Source organism: Pithys albifrons, chromosome 4 (genome assembly GCF_047495875.1).
Source record: "Pithys albifrons albifrons isolate INPA30051 chromosome 4, PitAlb_v1, whole genome shotgun sequence".
In the NCBI taxonomy this organism is placed as follows: Eukaryota; Metazoa; Chordata; class Aves; order Passeriformes; family Thamnophilidae; genus Pithys; species Pithys albifrons.
This window is the reverse complement of record NC_092461.1, coordinates 10,704,582-10,719,845: the sequence shown is the minus strand read 5'-3', so window position 1 is coordinate 10,719,845 and position 15,264 is coordinate 10,704,582. Positions and strand designations below refer to the sequence as shown.

The 15,264-nt window shown below is 36.4% G+C and overlaps 1 protein-coding gene across 4 annotated transcripts in view; it reads left to right on the top strand.

Annotated features, from left to right (window-relative positions):
• The window catches only part of ADCY1 (adenylate cyclase 1), a 163,499-nt gene that overhangs the window by 106,154 nt on the left and 42,081 nt on the right, over positions 1-15,264 (top strand). For all 4 annotated transcript variants that reach the window (XR_011697676.1, XM_071553426.1, XM_071553427.1 and 1 more), the window contains exons 8-12: positions 2,729-2,884; positions 5,914-6,108; positions 7,482-7,579; positions 10,838-10,922; positions 14,776-14,865. Coding sequence is in view for 3 of the 4 variants with exons in the window: in XM_071553426.1 (XP_071409527.1) it covers positions 2,729-2,884; positions 5,914-6,108; positions 7,482-7,579; positions 10,838-10,922; positions 14,776-14,865 (624 nt within the window). In the remaining variant the exon portion in view is untranslated. The remainder of the gene's footprint in view (positions 1-2,728; positions 2,885-5,913; positions 6,109-7,481; positions 7,580-10,837; positions 10,923-14,775; positions 14,866-15,264) is intronic.

The following is a 15,264-nucleotide window of genomic DNA, read 5'->3' as shown; positions in this document are numbered from 1 at the left end:
TGGCTCCATCTTATTTCCAACTACTACTTAAGTATCTGAAGATGGCAATTAGATCCCTCCTTAGCCTTCTCTTCTCTCAGGTAAATGAACTGAATTCCCTCAAGTTCTTCTCCTGTGTCATGTGCTTCGGAACCTTGCTTGGTTTTGTGAACCTTTGCGGAACTCACTCCAGTTTGTCACTGTTTCTCTTGTACTGGAGTGCTCAGAAGTAGATACACTACTCCATTTTTTCCAGTGATCTGTGCTGAAATTTCTATTTAACTACAAAACAGGTGGAAAATGTTGCTGTATTTTCAGCATATAAAGCATGTATACTGTTGATATATAATCTGCCAGTAAGATCTATAAACTGAAAGAGAGCGGTTGATGGTAAGAGCTAAAAATGCTCTACCTTACTTGATAAAGTCAGGAAACTGAATGAAAACCTGTGGTTGAAGAAAAGTTGTACTGGTGGCAGGGCCACACTGCCTGAGTCAGACTGTATCCATTCCAAATTTTCAAGTTGCAAGTTGTTCTCAAAACCACATCTATTATAAGAAGTTTGCATGGAGGACTTCTAATCCTTGTAGGAGGATATAGTCATGCCTGTGCGCCCACCTTTCACAGTCATGCCTTCTTGAATGGTTTGCTAGTAAGATGTTCTGCCTGTTCTCTGCCACTCTTGCATCTATCCTGTGGCATTTCTATAATGAAGGCTGTCAGGCAGGTTTTGTTGCTCTCTGAATTTATTTAAAGGCATCTTTCCAAGCCAATGCAATGGTGATCTAAGATCAAAGTTGTCGACCTAATTAGTTCAATATTCACAGTGAAAGGTTTGAGGAAAAAAAGAGCTAATGACCTCTTAAGATATGGTCCACTTGTGAACTTCTCTCTAATCTTGTATTATACCCTTGTCTTAAAAATGAAACAAAATGTAAAACTGGAAGGAGTTTCAAGAAAGTTGCTAAATTTGCAGTATGAAAAGTTTGATAGGGAGACTGACTAAAATACATAGAACTTCTAGAGGAATTATGACTACATTAGGAAAATTTGTAAGTGGAGTATCTCTCAAAAAAGCATGTTTTAGCTGCTGGGAATAGTAGCTCAAAAGCTGATCATAACACAACCATCTACTTGGTGTCTTTAGGAATACCTAAAGGATGATTAGGATGTGAATATCCTTGTACACTACCTTTTATGCAATTCAGTGATAAGTCTTCACCCAGAAAGCCCTTGAAAGAAAGTTTTCATGTTGGAAATTTCTTTGCAGAGACTTGTTAAACTATCACTTATACAAATGATTACACATTAGATACACTAATGCCCTTTTAGAATTCAGCTGATGACCGTGTAGTGCAGTGCTGGTGATGTCAGCCTTCAGTCAGCCTTCCAGTGCACAATAACGCACATGTGCACATCTAGGCACCTTTACACACTTGAAACATATCACATTCTTTGTGTTTCATAGACACAGTGTAACTGACTAAGCAGGGTATTGGGAGTTCAACAATATATTACCTTGATTCCCCAGAAAATGCAAGTGCTTGGCTGTATGTGTTAAACATCACAGCAAACCAATATCTGAGATGCCATTTGGAATACAAGCAGTGTCATTTGCCCTGCCCCTCGAAATTCGGTGTCCATGAAAACATGCATTAAACAAATGCTTTCAGTTTCTTCTTCATACTTTGATCATTGAAGTAATGATGTAAATGGCCCTAGTAAATCACAGTATTGTGAAGACTGCACATCAAATTCTCAATGCCATTTGTGGGTTTTAAGAGCATTTGACTAAAGATTTTGGACTGGGCTTTGCTCTGTCTTTTGTACCTAGGAATACTGGGGACCAAATCTTGTGTGCTTTTTTTTATTTTGCTGTCCCAGAATATATCAATTTTACAAGCTCAAGTATGCTGTGCTGGCATGGGGGCCTTCCACATTTCTTGTTAGCACTGCTTTACACATACCACATGCCAGAAGTATGAATAAGTTGGGTATAAATACTGAGGATAGAATATTCTGATCTGTGAAAGCATCTGAACACATACAAGGGGTTTACTGAATTTAACAAGAGATAAATACATGCTTAAGAGTTAACCAAGAAAATATTTGTCCTTGCTGAACTGGGAGCTCAATGGTAAAAGGAATAGATTATACACAACCCACTGAGAGTATTTCTCTGTGGTATAACGCTCCTTGCTTTGAAGAAATATGATGTAAGATATAACCTCCATGCCTCAAAGACTCCTTCTGAGGCATATGTATAACTCTAAAGCAAAAACTATCCTCTTCAGATTTTAATGAGTTTACCAGTGGCTGAAGTAACAAAACAAGGAAAGAAGAAAAAGACAGAAATCGTTGGGGTTTTTTTAACATCAATTGATAAAAATGCTGCTTTCACCTTTACTTTTCCTATATTTTCCTAGAATTTATTTTAATATTAAAGTACTGCCTCTTTTATGAGTTTGTCATTAATGCAGTGTTTTGCAGTCTATGTTTCTAAGTAGAAAACTGTTCCCAAACTGTTAAGTATGAGTTTAAATAAAGTCTGTTCAATAGATTCTTTACTAGTTGATTTAAAAAAAAGATTAAGCAATCTTCGTTTGTAAATACAGGATGTTTATCAAAACCCATTGCTTCTTGCTTAAACTATTGCTTTGTTCTGACCACTGGGTGGTGCAAGTGCCTGCCAATCTGCCCGTGTTGTAATATTAATGACAGTTACAAATACTATTTTTCTGACCCACAGATATTTCCTGGACTGATTCTCTCAGACATTAAGCCTGCCAAAAGAATGAAGTTCAAGACAGTCTGCTATTTGCTAGTTCAGCTCATGCACTGTCGGAAGATGTTCAAAGCGGAGATCCCTTTCTCCAATGTCATGACGTGTGAGGATGATGATAAGGTAATCCATGTGGGCCATGTGCGCTCTTTGGGCATCAGGTCCAGGGCTGCATCAAGCAGACCTGCTTTGAGAACATATGTGGGGATGTTACCAACTGATAGAGAAGCTTCTGATGTTCCTGCTGGAGCTAGAACTATCTAATGCTCACTGTAAAGAGAAAAAGGCCTCAAATTTGAAGCACTTCTTAGAAAAGCCAGCCCAGGCAGTTTATGTGGTTTCTATTATGGGCTTACTTCACAGAAATTAGAGTTTCTGAGGCTTTTTCCATCATTCTAAAGAGAGATGCTTTTGCATCTTTTGTCCATCACAGTCTGAAGCTGATGGTGGCAAACAAAAAACAACAGAATTATTTTGCATCTCTAGATGGTTCTCTAAAATATGAAAGGCAACTGATTAGCCAAACACCCTCTTAGTCCCTGATACAAATGCTAAGCATAGAAGTCCCTAATACAAATACAAATTCTGCTTTCTTGGATACCTTGTAATGCCATCATTCAAAATTGTCTTACATTATAGTAGCCTGGTTTACTTCCTTTTCTGTGTATGAATCTACACAGAAATTTACGGATAAAAAGCTTGAGTTGCTCATTCCTTTGCCAGCAGGTGGCAATATTGCATAGTCACGCCACCAGTGAGCAGTGGCACAGGTTGGAATCGGTAATTCAGCTTGACTGATTGCTCCACCTTCTTTAGGAGATTTTTTTGTTTGTTTATTTGGGGTTTTTTTGTTGTTGTTATTTTTTTAAATCATGTACATTTATTGAAGATTCAGTCTAAATATTCCTTTCAGAAAGCATTCTAAATTTCATATTTTGGGTTTTATATGTGCTTGTGCTGCTTCTGCAGGAGAAGGGCAGAAAAGTCAATTAGTACCTTTAAAACACAGTTTCAGTGAAGAATTTTAGAAACTCCGGGATTTATTTTGAAACTGGCCATGCACAAGGCTTTCCAATTGTGAATTAGTGCTGTCTTTTAGTATTAAAAAAATGTAACCCACACATTCTTTGAAGCATATACAATATTTGCATTGTGTCTGTGTATATATATATGTATAAATATAACAATACACATATAAAATACCCATATGGGTTTTCTAGGAAGCTAATGAAAGCTTTTTCTTGTCAGGACATTTGCAGTGAAGTTCTACAATGCTGTCATTAACTGAAACAGTTGTTCTGAGCTTTTGTAACTTTTATGTAACATTTATAATAGATTTATATTATATGATATTAATATAAATACTCTATGTTGCAATGCAGGGTTTCTTCAGAGCTTTCAGTCCTCAAATCATGTAAATCATGTAAAACATGTGAGTCTTTAAAGGCTTTGAAGCCAATACATTTCTGAGAAATACAAAAACTGGCTTGATCATGTATAAGACGTAATGTCAGTCTACTGTGTGAAATAATAATAGAGATAAAAATAAGAGACTCAGCTCTTTTTGATTAAAAACAGTGACTTTAGCTGTACCCAGAAGATCAGAATTGATAGCTCTAGTCCATGTATGTCCCCAAGATTGTTTTTCGTGTTGGAACAATTAGTTCTTACACCACAGACAATTTACCAAATATGAGATCTGATAGTTTGAAGAAAAATGTTTCAAGTGGCCTCATCATTGTTTATTGCTGATACAATTCCTCCCTATGTATAAAACCAGCAAAGCAAAACTTGAAAAGTTACTTTATCTTTCCTAAGGTCCACTTTACTATCAGAAAGTTAAGGTGTTAATGAGTATACAACCCTCCCCCTGTTCATAAGTATTCAGGTGTAATATACATAAGCCATGTAAGTTAAAAAACTATTGTAGTTCATAGTTTGTTCACTGATGAGGATCTCATAAAAACTTCCTGTGGAATAAGACAGGAAATGGCCATTCCTGCAGGATTACTTAAGTAGAAATCACAACCTTTTTTACTGTCTGGTTTAAAAGGATATTTTGTAGTATAGCCTTTGAAGAGTGGCCTATTAAGTACTGACTGCTCTGAAGAGAGAAATTTTGTTTGCTTCTTTAACATCTTGCTGATACACTGTATTGATTATATCCTGAGCAGACTTATCATTCCATTGTGCTTTGAATTGTCTTGAACTCTGAAGATGTTAGATAAAAAAATATTCCTTTAATTTTAGAGAAATAGCAATACTTGCCTGAGCTTGGTGGTCAAAACTGTTGTGGGAAGTAAGGTTTTATCCCTGTCTATCCATACTAATAGAGATAATGGTTTAGATTACAGTGCTTTCAATTGAGGGTTGCCACCAGTGTGGCTGAGATGCTGCTCACTGTCTCCTGAGTGCTCTCTGTGAAAAGCAAGACAGGTTGTTTAAAATTCCTCCCAGATAAATCTTTTCCACTGAAAGGGACTATGAGTGATCATCTTGTCAGTCATGCTATCTCAACCATGAAAGAGCCAGTGAGGCACAGGTTAGGTCTGATAATTTACGGATTGCTCCATCTGGATCTGCAAATGCATTTGAGACATACTCAAGAGGTCTTAAGAAGAAAGCCCCTTGGTGAGTTAAACATAACAACACTTGACGTTTCAGACCCTCTGAAGTCACATGTGGTCATTGTGTAAGTGGATAAGGAAAATTATCCTTTCAAAATATGTATTGTTACCCAGACAGTAGGACTTTCCCTGTGTCGTGAAGAGTCTGATTATATTGTCCTCCAGATGTTCAGAGCTTCATGTCTTCTGTCAAGAAAAAAAAAATTGCAAGGTAAAGTCACACTGATGGGAACAAATTAATTATTTCCTCAGTGGCAGAGAAGCGTCAGGGCAGTATAAGAAGAGAATTTCTGGATTAAGATCTTGGAATGCCATGAAGGATTTCTCATTGGTTTGAATGAAATCAGAATTTCAGCTAAGGAGTTTTTACAAGATAGCATTCACATGGAGATAAGATCACTGTCTTCTGTAGTTGCTCCTTTTAATGAACTCCTTATCCTGACTGTAAGCTTGAGGTAATATGAATAGCAATGACAAATTTCAATGCTAATAATATTTGTGCTTCTTTCTTCTTCTCTGCTACAGAGGAGAGCATTAAGGACAGCCTCTGAAAAACTCAGGAATCGTTCCTCTTTTTCTACCAATGTTGTATACAACACTCCAGGAACTCGAGTAAACAGATACATCAGCCGCTTGATAGAGGCCCGGCAAACTGAGTCTGAGATGGCTGACTTGAACTTCATCACCCTGAAGTATAAGCAAATTGAGCGTGAAAATAAAGTAAGGGGAGTTTAAATTATTTTTGCTGATTTCACTGACCGTGAGCCAACTAGCATTGGGGGGTTTATTTGTTTTTAATATTTAAATATTTAAATGTTACTCAGTATCTTTAAATACTCCATTGGACTGTCTCTCAGTCAAGAGGGAGACATTATCTCTACCTTCTGTGGAAATACTTGAAGGGGATTAAAAAAAATGATCAGTAACATCCTACTTACCGAGATCCTACTCTGTAATGTTACATATCCTGTGTTTTGGTCTTTCTTTTGTTTCTCCAAACTGCCTGACCTGTGTCACCTGTTGAATGCTGTCTCATGGCAATGTGGCTGCCTACTCACTCATGTGCTCTGGAGGAGTGTTAATGACAGAAGGATGCTCCCCTCTGCATAGGTAGCCTGATATGTATTGATGCCATCAATTCTAGAAAATACACAAAACTCCCTTAAATCTCTGGGCAAGGTTTTGATCTTGTACCAGTGTGACTGTGCTGAAAGCAGTGGATTAACTCCTGACTTGTAAGCATGTATATAAACTAACCATTGTTCCTTCCTTGTAGGGGTTTTGTTTGTACAAATTGTTTGTATTTATGACCATTAGTTTATGTGTTTGAAAAGCAAAGACGTTAAGGTTTTGAATTAATTTGGCAGTAGCATTTAATTTTCTAGTGTAAGTCCCTTTATAGTTTAAGATTTCATGCCACTACTCTTTCAAGTCGGAAGACTCTGTGCCTTATTAGATCAATTTTTCTAAGGTTTTGAGCACAAATTTTGATTTCAAGTTTCCAGATTAATTTATTATCTAACTGTAACTGATCTCTTTCAAATTAAGAAAGTCTTTTGGTGTAAATGAGAATGAACTTTCAGTCTTTCTGAGTAAAGCCTGTAGCTTTAGAGGAATCAGAGGCGGTAGCTGCTCAAAACTGAGCCCATCTATCTCAACAGCAGCTGCCTCCAAGTCCAACAGCAGCTGCCTCCAAGTCCACCAGCAGCTGAGGTGACAGGACTTCTTGAAGGCAGCACCAAGGGATGTTTGGCCTTGTTTTGTGATGAGCAAGCAGAGAAGAGGAAGTGCCACCTCCTTCTGTTTCAAAATCTCCAAAAGATAAACTTGAGCCTAACCCAGTTTTAACTAGTTACAGGGTAAAACAGAAATCCTTCAAGGAAAATGTTGTGTAGACTTGCCTTATCTGGTTTTGTTTTGTTGTTTGTTTTTTTTCATATGACTTAGGTCATGATTACTTATATGTCTGTAAACTAAGTTGGGACTTGTTTTATTTTAGACTATAGTTCTTTCTTACTGAGAATGGACAAGTGTGGCTAACTGGGTGTATATATAAAATACCAACTGTCTTAATTTCTTTCTTTCTTTAACAGTACCACCAGCTTCAGGACGAGTACTTCACCAGTGCTGTAGTTCTCTCACTAATTCTAGCTGCCTTATTTGGCCTTGTCTACCTTCTAATCATACCACAGTAAGTTTCTGTCTTTTGTCATTATAAATCAAAGTGGGTCATATTCAGACATCCTGCACTGGTCAAAACATTAAAGTCTGTGGCATGGAAATGTGCACCTAGGTTGGCATCTTCTCACTCAGGATATTCTCTGCTAGTATATCCTCAGTCTAATCTTTCCATCTATTTTTCCAAATGAGACATTTTCTGCTATCTTTTTTTTAATTTTATTTTTTTTTGTAGAAGGATGCACTTAGAAGGGAAAAACACATTTCAGTATTTATTCAGACTTTCCATGTTTATTTCTAAATTATTTAAAGCATTTCTGCCTTACAAATAAAGCTATTACTGCAACTTTTTAAAATGTGTTTGTGCTGACTTTAGATGAAGTACTTCAGGTATTGATAGCAACACAGATAAAACTATACAGAGTTTAATGGGAACTATGTACTGAAGTATTCATTTAGCTTTTTAACTTGAATTTATAGCCTGCATTGAGGTTTTTGGTATCAATCCTATCACTACATAAACTGCCTAGTGGATAGTTTGGCCTTGCACACATAACTTGCAGTCAGATCTTGACTGCCCTAAAGCAGACATAACCAAATGCTCATGATGTATTTGGTGGGTGTTCTATGCCTATTGCTGAGTGATACACTTTGGTGATTACTTCAGAATTTGTCAATTCTATGCAATTGTGTACTAAATAAAAAATAATTAGTCTTCACTGTCAAATCTAGAGGTTATAATAAATAGATAAAATTGTGTTTAAGGTATAAAAATTATTAATAACAACCTTTCTTACATTAGAATAACAAAACATTAAAAATAAACTTTACTCACTCTTGCTAATTATTAGTATTTCAATGGCAATAGAACTAGCTGCAATGAATGAAAATCCCTTTTAAAATTCTGGTCATTTCTATTCACAAATCCCCAGTCAGAATAATACTTTTAGATTCTCTTATTTCTAATTGGAAGATTGAGAAACACTGGGGGTTTTTTTCATCATCATCATCATCATCATCATCATCATCATCATCATCATCATCATCAGTTATATATAATACCTTTCATATTAAGAATTCAAAATCACTGACAAAAATCATCATTTACATCATCATTTACAGAATAACGACTCTGCTGACTAACTGGAGCATAATTAAGAAGACTTTCACCTTCTTTGTAATAAACAACAGCTGCAGTACATAGCAATTTTGAACAAGGAGAAACAAAGAGTGTTAGTGTAATTGAAACTAGAATATATTTCCAAGAAAAGAATCACATGGTAACCTTTCCAAAAAGTACTGTCCCTTAAAAAATTGCTGGGCAGAGATTCACTTTAAGCCTTGATCTGACGGACACACAAGCTCAAGCAGAATATCATCACTGAAGTTCATGAAGATGGACTGGGTTAGTTAGGAAAGCCAACCACTGAATGCTCCTAAGTTCTTTCTTTCAGCATCTGTTGGTGGTGACTTCATTGCTAGTCTTCTTGGGCTCTTCCCTGTCTGTGACACAGATGCAACCATGAGCTAAATTATAACTTTGGAAGTACAGGAAAATTTTCCCTCTTCCTAGAACTTGGAGCTTTAAGCTGCTCTTTAGATTGCCAACACAGTTATAAGTATGACAAAAGAATGCTAAAGGCAAGACTTGTAATACATTACTGTAATGGAAGAAGTGATGTATCACAATATTTCAAAGAGAAGGTTCAAAATCTAGGCAAGAAAATGTTCCATGATAGCCTGAAAATACACAGAAAGCAATGTGCTTGACGTTCTCACAATTCCTATCATCATCTAAGCAAAACAGCTTCCCGGCTAAAAACATATTTCATATCTCCAGATGGACTTGTTGAAAGTAAGGCTATGTTCCTGTCAATCTAATCTGTCCAATTATGGAGATGCACATGCAGTGTAACTACTAAAAGCTCTGATGATGAACCTTTCTGACGTCTTATACTGTGTTTATTTTTTTGGAAAACACAAATGTCTGTCAGGGTCCCACTCTGCTGATGTCAGTTGTTGGCTTGCTGCCCTGAAAGATGTCATTGCAGTCATATCCCCTCCATTCTCTTCTAGTATATTACCATCCTGAATAAATGTGAATTCTCTAAAAGCATGAGAGCCTGCAATCTATTAATATTTGTATTCAGAATCCACGCTGACAGCACTATAGTCACCTTCCCATTCTGGGTACACATACTACACCACAGAATTTTCCCTGTGCCTGGATCAGTAGGAATTGTTACATGCCTTTGAAATCAAAGTCAAATAGCTAGAAATCCTGCAGGAAAACTGCACACTTTTGCTGTTAGAAACTCTGTATAACCAATCTTTACCCAGTAATTGTCAAGCACTCAGATACATATATGCCTGAAGTCATAGTTCACATCTTCTGGGCTGGCTGGTTTGTTCTCACAAGTTAGAAAAGAAGGTGTGAAGATCATGTTATGCTGCTGCCATACAGCCCTGGTTCCATGGCTGGCATGGGGCCAGTTGTCCCCGAGCATAAATCAAATGCAACAGCATTGGTGAACTTACTTTTGTCAGGTTATTCACATTCATAAAGTACTTTTCCAATAACAGAAGTTTTCTAGAGGAGGAAAATTCTTGGTTGCACCCCTCTTTTCATGAAGAACTATTCCACTAATTTCATGAAGCCTGTTTTGGCAGATTAGGAGAGAGAATATTTAGAATTAAAAATTTATTACAGCATCTTTGTGAAATGCAAGATTTGTCTAACCTTGGAGGAAGATTCAAAAGCAGGGAGTTGTTCTGTTTCATTAGAAGGCAATCTGGTCAGATTTTATTTGACTTGATATGTGACTTGAGTTGAATGACCTTTGATTTCTGAATCTTTGAAAAGAGAGATTAGAAGGAAAAAGCATCTGGTAACTGTTACACTGCTGCCAAGTCCAAGTAATTGAGTTATACATTCCCCTTATGCGAGTCATCATGCTGAATATTCTGCATTAGCCTGCAATTAGAAAGTGTCTCTCCTGACACACCATACATTTGAATTTTTGAGGTGCTTTGATCTCCTTGTTGAGGTCAGAGTGGGGACCATGTACAATAGCATTTACTAATGTCTTAGTCTTGAGAGCAGTAGACTTCACTATTAAATTTCCTCTGCCATGCTTAGTATTATAGCAAGGTTGGAGAGGTGATTTTACATCATTCATTTAAAATACCATTTCAGAAGCACCCCAATGAGCAATTGTTCTCATCTGCTACTGAGCTGCATTGCATTACTTCTATTGTGTTTTGATTCTAGGAGTACCGTAGTTCTTGTTCTCCTGGTGTTCTGCATATGCTTCCTAGTGGCTTGTATTATGTACCTACATGTCACACGAGTACAAGTAAGTGATGAAAGATTTTATGCCTTTTCTTCCTTTTGGTAGCCATGCTATGTTTGTCCTTTGGAATATGAAGCCATCAGTAAATGCTTCTCAGATTCACAGAGGCTGAAATCTAGGTGCTTTTCAAGTCATTGCTAAGGAATGTATTTGGCACTTCAAAAACAAAGATGGATCACCTGAAAGCACACTTTACATGAGTAATCCTTCCAGCAGTGAAGCATTTAGTGCCATTAATTCAATGCTTTCTTTCTTTTTTTGCTGCATCTTCCCTTAACCCCTGCCACTGTGTTGAATCATTGAAGTGTTCAGATAAACGACTGCTTTAATCTGACTTTTGCTCCTTTCTGACAACAGGGCACACTAGTTCCCCCTTCCATTCCAAATGGTATCTGGGTGTAAAGTCCTGCTAACTTCCTCTCTGTTTTCAAAATTTTTCCTGCCAAAGTAGCAGCTGTTGTGATGGTAAAGTACAGTGGTTTGCACACACAATCCTTGGCCTTTTCAAAACCTTTAGTAATGATTAATTCTCCTGCATTATATTTTCACAACAGTAATTATGCAGAAGGACATTTGGTTGCTTTAGGAGAGAACTAGGTCTGCCAAATCAAAATAAAGCATCCACAGGCTAATTTTCTGATGAAAGAAATCTGCAGTGGATTAGTCTAAATTTAGTCTTTTCTGAAAAATACCAGGAGAAAACACCTACGCAGTTAATCAGCTTTGCTGATTAGCACACACTAATTTTAGTTTAAAAAAATTACATCCTTTGGCAGGAGAAAAGTAATTGTTTTCATGGAAATTTAAATAGTATATTAGTGGAGTATCAGGTACAGAGTAGAACCCTATTTATAAACTTGCACAATTATTTGGAAGTAATTTTGATGATTTCTTCTGTTTCATTAAGGAAAAGTAGTTTATCATCTGTCTTTTTCTGTATAGATGGTAGAAATACAGACAAAGTTTGTATGAAATTACTGCTCTTTATATTATTTCCAAGGTTAGTGCAAACTTCAGATGTGTTCCATCTGTTTTGTCAGTCAATAAAATTTGTATTTATTCCAGATTCCTTTACAGATTCAATACCTAACAGGATCAAATCCATCATTAGAAAAATAAAGAAATATAAACCATCAGAATATCACAGTTTAAATTTTTATGGTGAAAATTTGTCTTATATAATATGTAAAAAATAATGAATATGCTACGTATAATGGATACAAGATTGAAAACCAATCATTCCTCTATGTTAATCAGTCTTCTGTCACTTACTTCCTCTTTCACACTGGACAAATGACTTCTCCATGCTTTAGCATCAAATGCCTCACTCATAAAACCACTATGATAATGTATTACTGTATCAGATGCCTTGCATTTTGGGCATCTGACAGTATTTGTTTAGTTCATAAAAACTCCACAAATAAAAGAAAACAAAATGAAGCTCAAAATTCTCCCCTACCATAAAAGAGCAGATGCAATCTACAATGACTTAAAGTCAAAGAATGAATCTCGTTAGTATCAGAATTTTAATTCAGACATCTCATACCTTATCTCTTAAAGGTTTATCTTTTTAACACAATAGTCTGGGATGTCAACACACAGAACATGTATGTGCCACACAGGCTAAAAAAAATCGTGCAACGTGTCAGGACACATGTTCTTTGAATCTGCATGTTGTTTTGCAACTATTAACAATCCAATATTATCTTCAAACTCTCTTTAACAAACAGTAGATAAAATTTATTTGGTTGCAAACTGAATTAATGGAATATATATATATTTCCTTCAAAAAAATTAATTTGTTTTTTCTTTATATGGATAAAACCATACATTCCACCCCATTTGTGTGTAGGATTTTGGTCTAGTTGGACAATTTAATGGGCAGAATGCCATTGAGATGATAACAATTGGAGCCTAGCAGTTTATGGTTGTACTCTACCTGGAAACCAGTAATATGTGAGGTACGACAGTCATTTATCCTGAATCCTCTCCTGTCAGACATTTTCATCAACAACCTGGAGAAGGACATGGAATATACTCATGTCAAGAGACTCCAATTTCAGAAGAGCAGCTGGCAGGATGGCCATTGAGAAGATCTTAGATAGGCTGAAAGAATGGGCCAACAGGAATCTTATGAAATACAGCATGGATAAATGCAAAGTCCAGCCCCTGAGAAGAAAGAATCTCCTGCAATGACACAGGCTGGGGAGCAACCAGCTCTGCAAAAGTGGCCCTGGGGCTCTGGAGGTTAGGGCAGACAGTACTCTGGGGCCTCATGAGGTCCCTTGCAACCTGAACTGTATGATAGGGATGAATAAATGCAGAAATAGTCTGTCAATTTTCATAATGTAATTTTAGACACTGCTGTATCTTCCCTTGAGACACAGTTTTTCAACTGCAGTCTTACAATTTGTAGTATTTGTTCTACAGTATCCTCACTGTTTTACTAAAGGTGATATACCTCAGGTATCATAATATATTTTAATGATGCTGACTAATACTTAAACTGGTTTCTGGCATAGCTAATTAACTCAGGTCCATAATACAGACTTATTATTGGTACTATGTTGGTTGTTCCACACCTACGTTTACATGGATTTAACCCATACTGATGCCAGAATGTATTTGCAGATCATGTATTTTTTTTCTATATTCATATGTCTGACAGCCCAAACGAAGTTGATTCACCTCTGACTACTCCAACTTTTAATTCATGGTCAGACATACAGGGGAAGTGTATGCAGTCTCTGCATATGAGACAGGAAGGAGAGGCACTTCAATATATGATTTTTATTGTGCCAAGGCTACAGTAGCCCCTCTCTGTGAGTACTTTGCTACATGCTGGAAGCTATGCTTTTGATTTTGGTGATACCCCTGAAGTGAACAGCTTTTCTTCAGAACTAGTGATTTTTGTCTAAAAATCAGGTGTTTGCTTGCTCCACTGGACCTTAAGTCAAATTCAATCAGTAAGTCTGAGCCTCCTCCTTTAAAGAACACAGGACTGTCCCCACTTTAAATCTCATTGTTTCTTGGAGTTGATTCTTGACCCTTGAAGTTACTGAAGAAGTCCTATGGTCCAAAACATTTATCATGGACCCAGTATATAATAGATACCCCACACATTCTTAATGCAAGGGGAAAGGAAGGAAAGCAGCTTTACCTGAAAGTAGAGTAGATCAGTACAACTAAAACAAGGCTGTCAGACTTATCCTTCCTCTCTTGCATTCTGTCACGGGCTTCACAGGAGCAAGGAATTCACGCATTTAAAAGTGTGATAGATGGAATCAGGGTAAAAATGGAGGTTCATAAGACTCCATTTCACCAGATATTTTTGTTTACTGCACTTTCTGACAAATTCAATATTTTTAATGAGCCCTGATAATTAAGACTACCTTGGCATTTAACATGACTTATAAAAGAAGGCACAAACACCACTCCAAAATTCTGTGCTATCACAGTATGTTCTCTTGGATCACAACTTGGAGCTGATAATTTGCAAGACAAGAGCTGCTTTGGGTATTTTTCCCATGAGAGCAAAAAGAAATGCCATCCTAATTTACTATTTGCATCATGAGTAGACACTAAACTTTCTAAGGGTTTTAATTATAGTGAGAAATAATGTACAGTAATAATAATTTCACATTTATTATCCCCAAAACTGTAATTACCATTAAAACCCATCTATACAATAACTACATAACAATTATTACACAATATCTGTAACTTCATAATTTGCTGTGCAAGCAAAATTTCCATATCCCTTATTCACTTCCCTTTATAGTCTACTAAAATAATATCAACCCCACTTTATATTTAAAAATATTTATCTATAAATCTTTTTTTTTTCATTCCTTAGTGTTTTCCAGGGTGCCTGACAATACAAATTCGTACCATTTTGTGTATTTTTATTGTGATCTTAATATACTCCGTGGCTCAAGGATGTGTGGTGAGTATTTAAATCAAGTATTACTTAACTTAATATTCTGTTTAAAGAACAATCTGGTACAGATCCATTAAACACATACCTTATTCTCATCTGCTGAATTCCTACTCTCTTTATTATTCATGCTTGCAGAGTATGCTTCTTCAAAATTAAACCCCTTTGCTCTAATTTGAACTTTAACTGCCCTGAGACAAGGCGTTGAATTAGGAATGTAAAGCAATTAGCAAATTGTACAGATCATACCTAGTTAACACTCACAGAAATTTGTATATCAAATCTTAGTATCATATAGTCTGCTAAAGTCATGTACTTTAAGGAAAAGCTATTTTTAAATGTTCAACTTGCTTCCTGGTTCAGTGGCTAATATTTTGTGACAGACAAGACATGGCATCAAAACAAGAT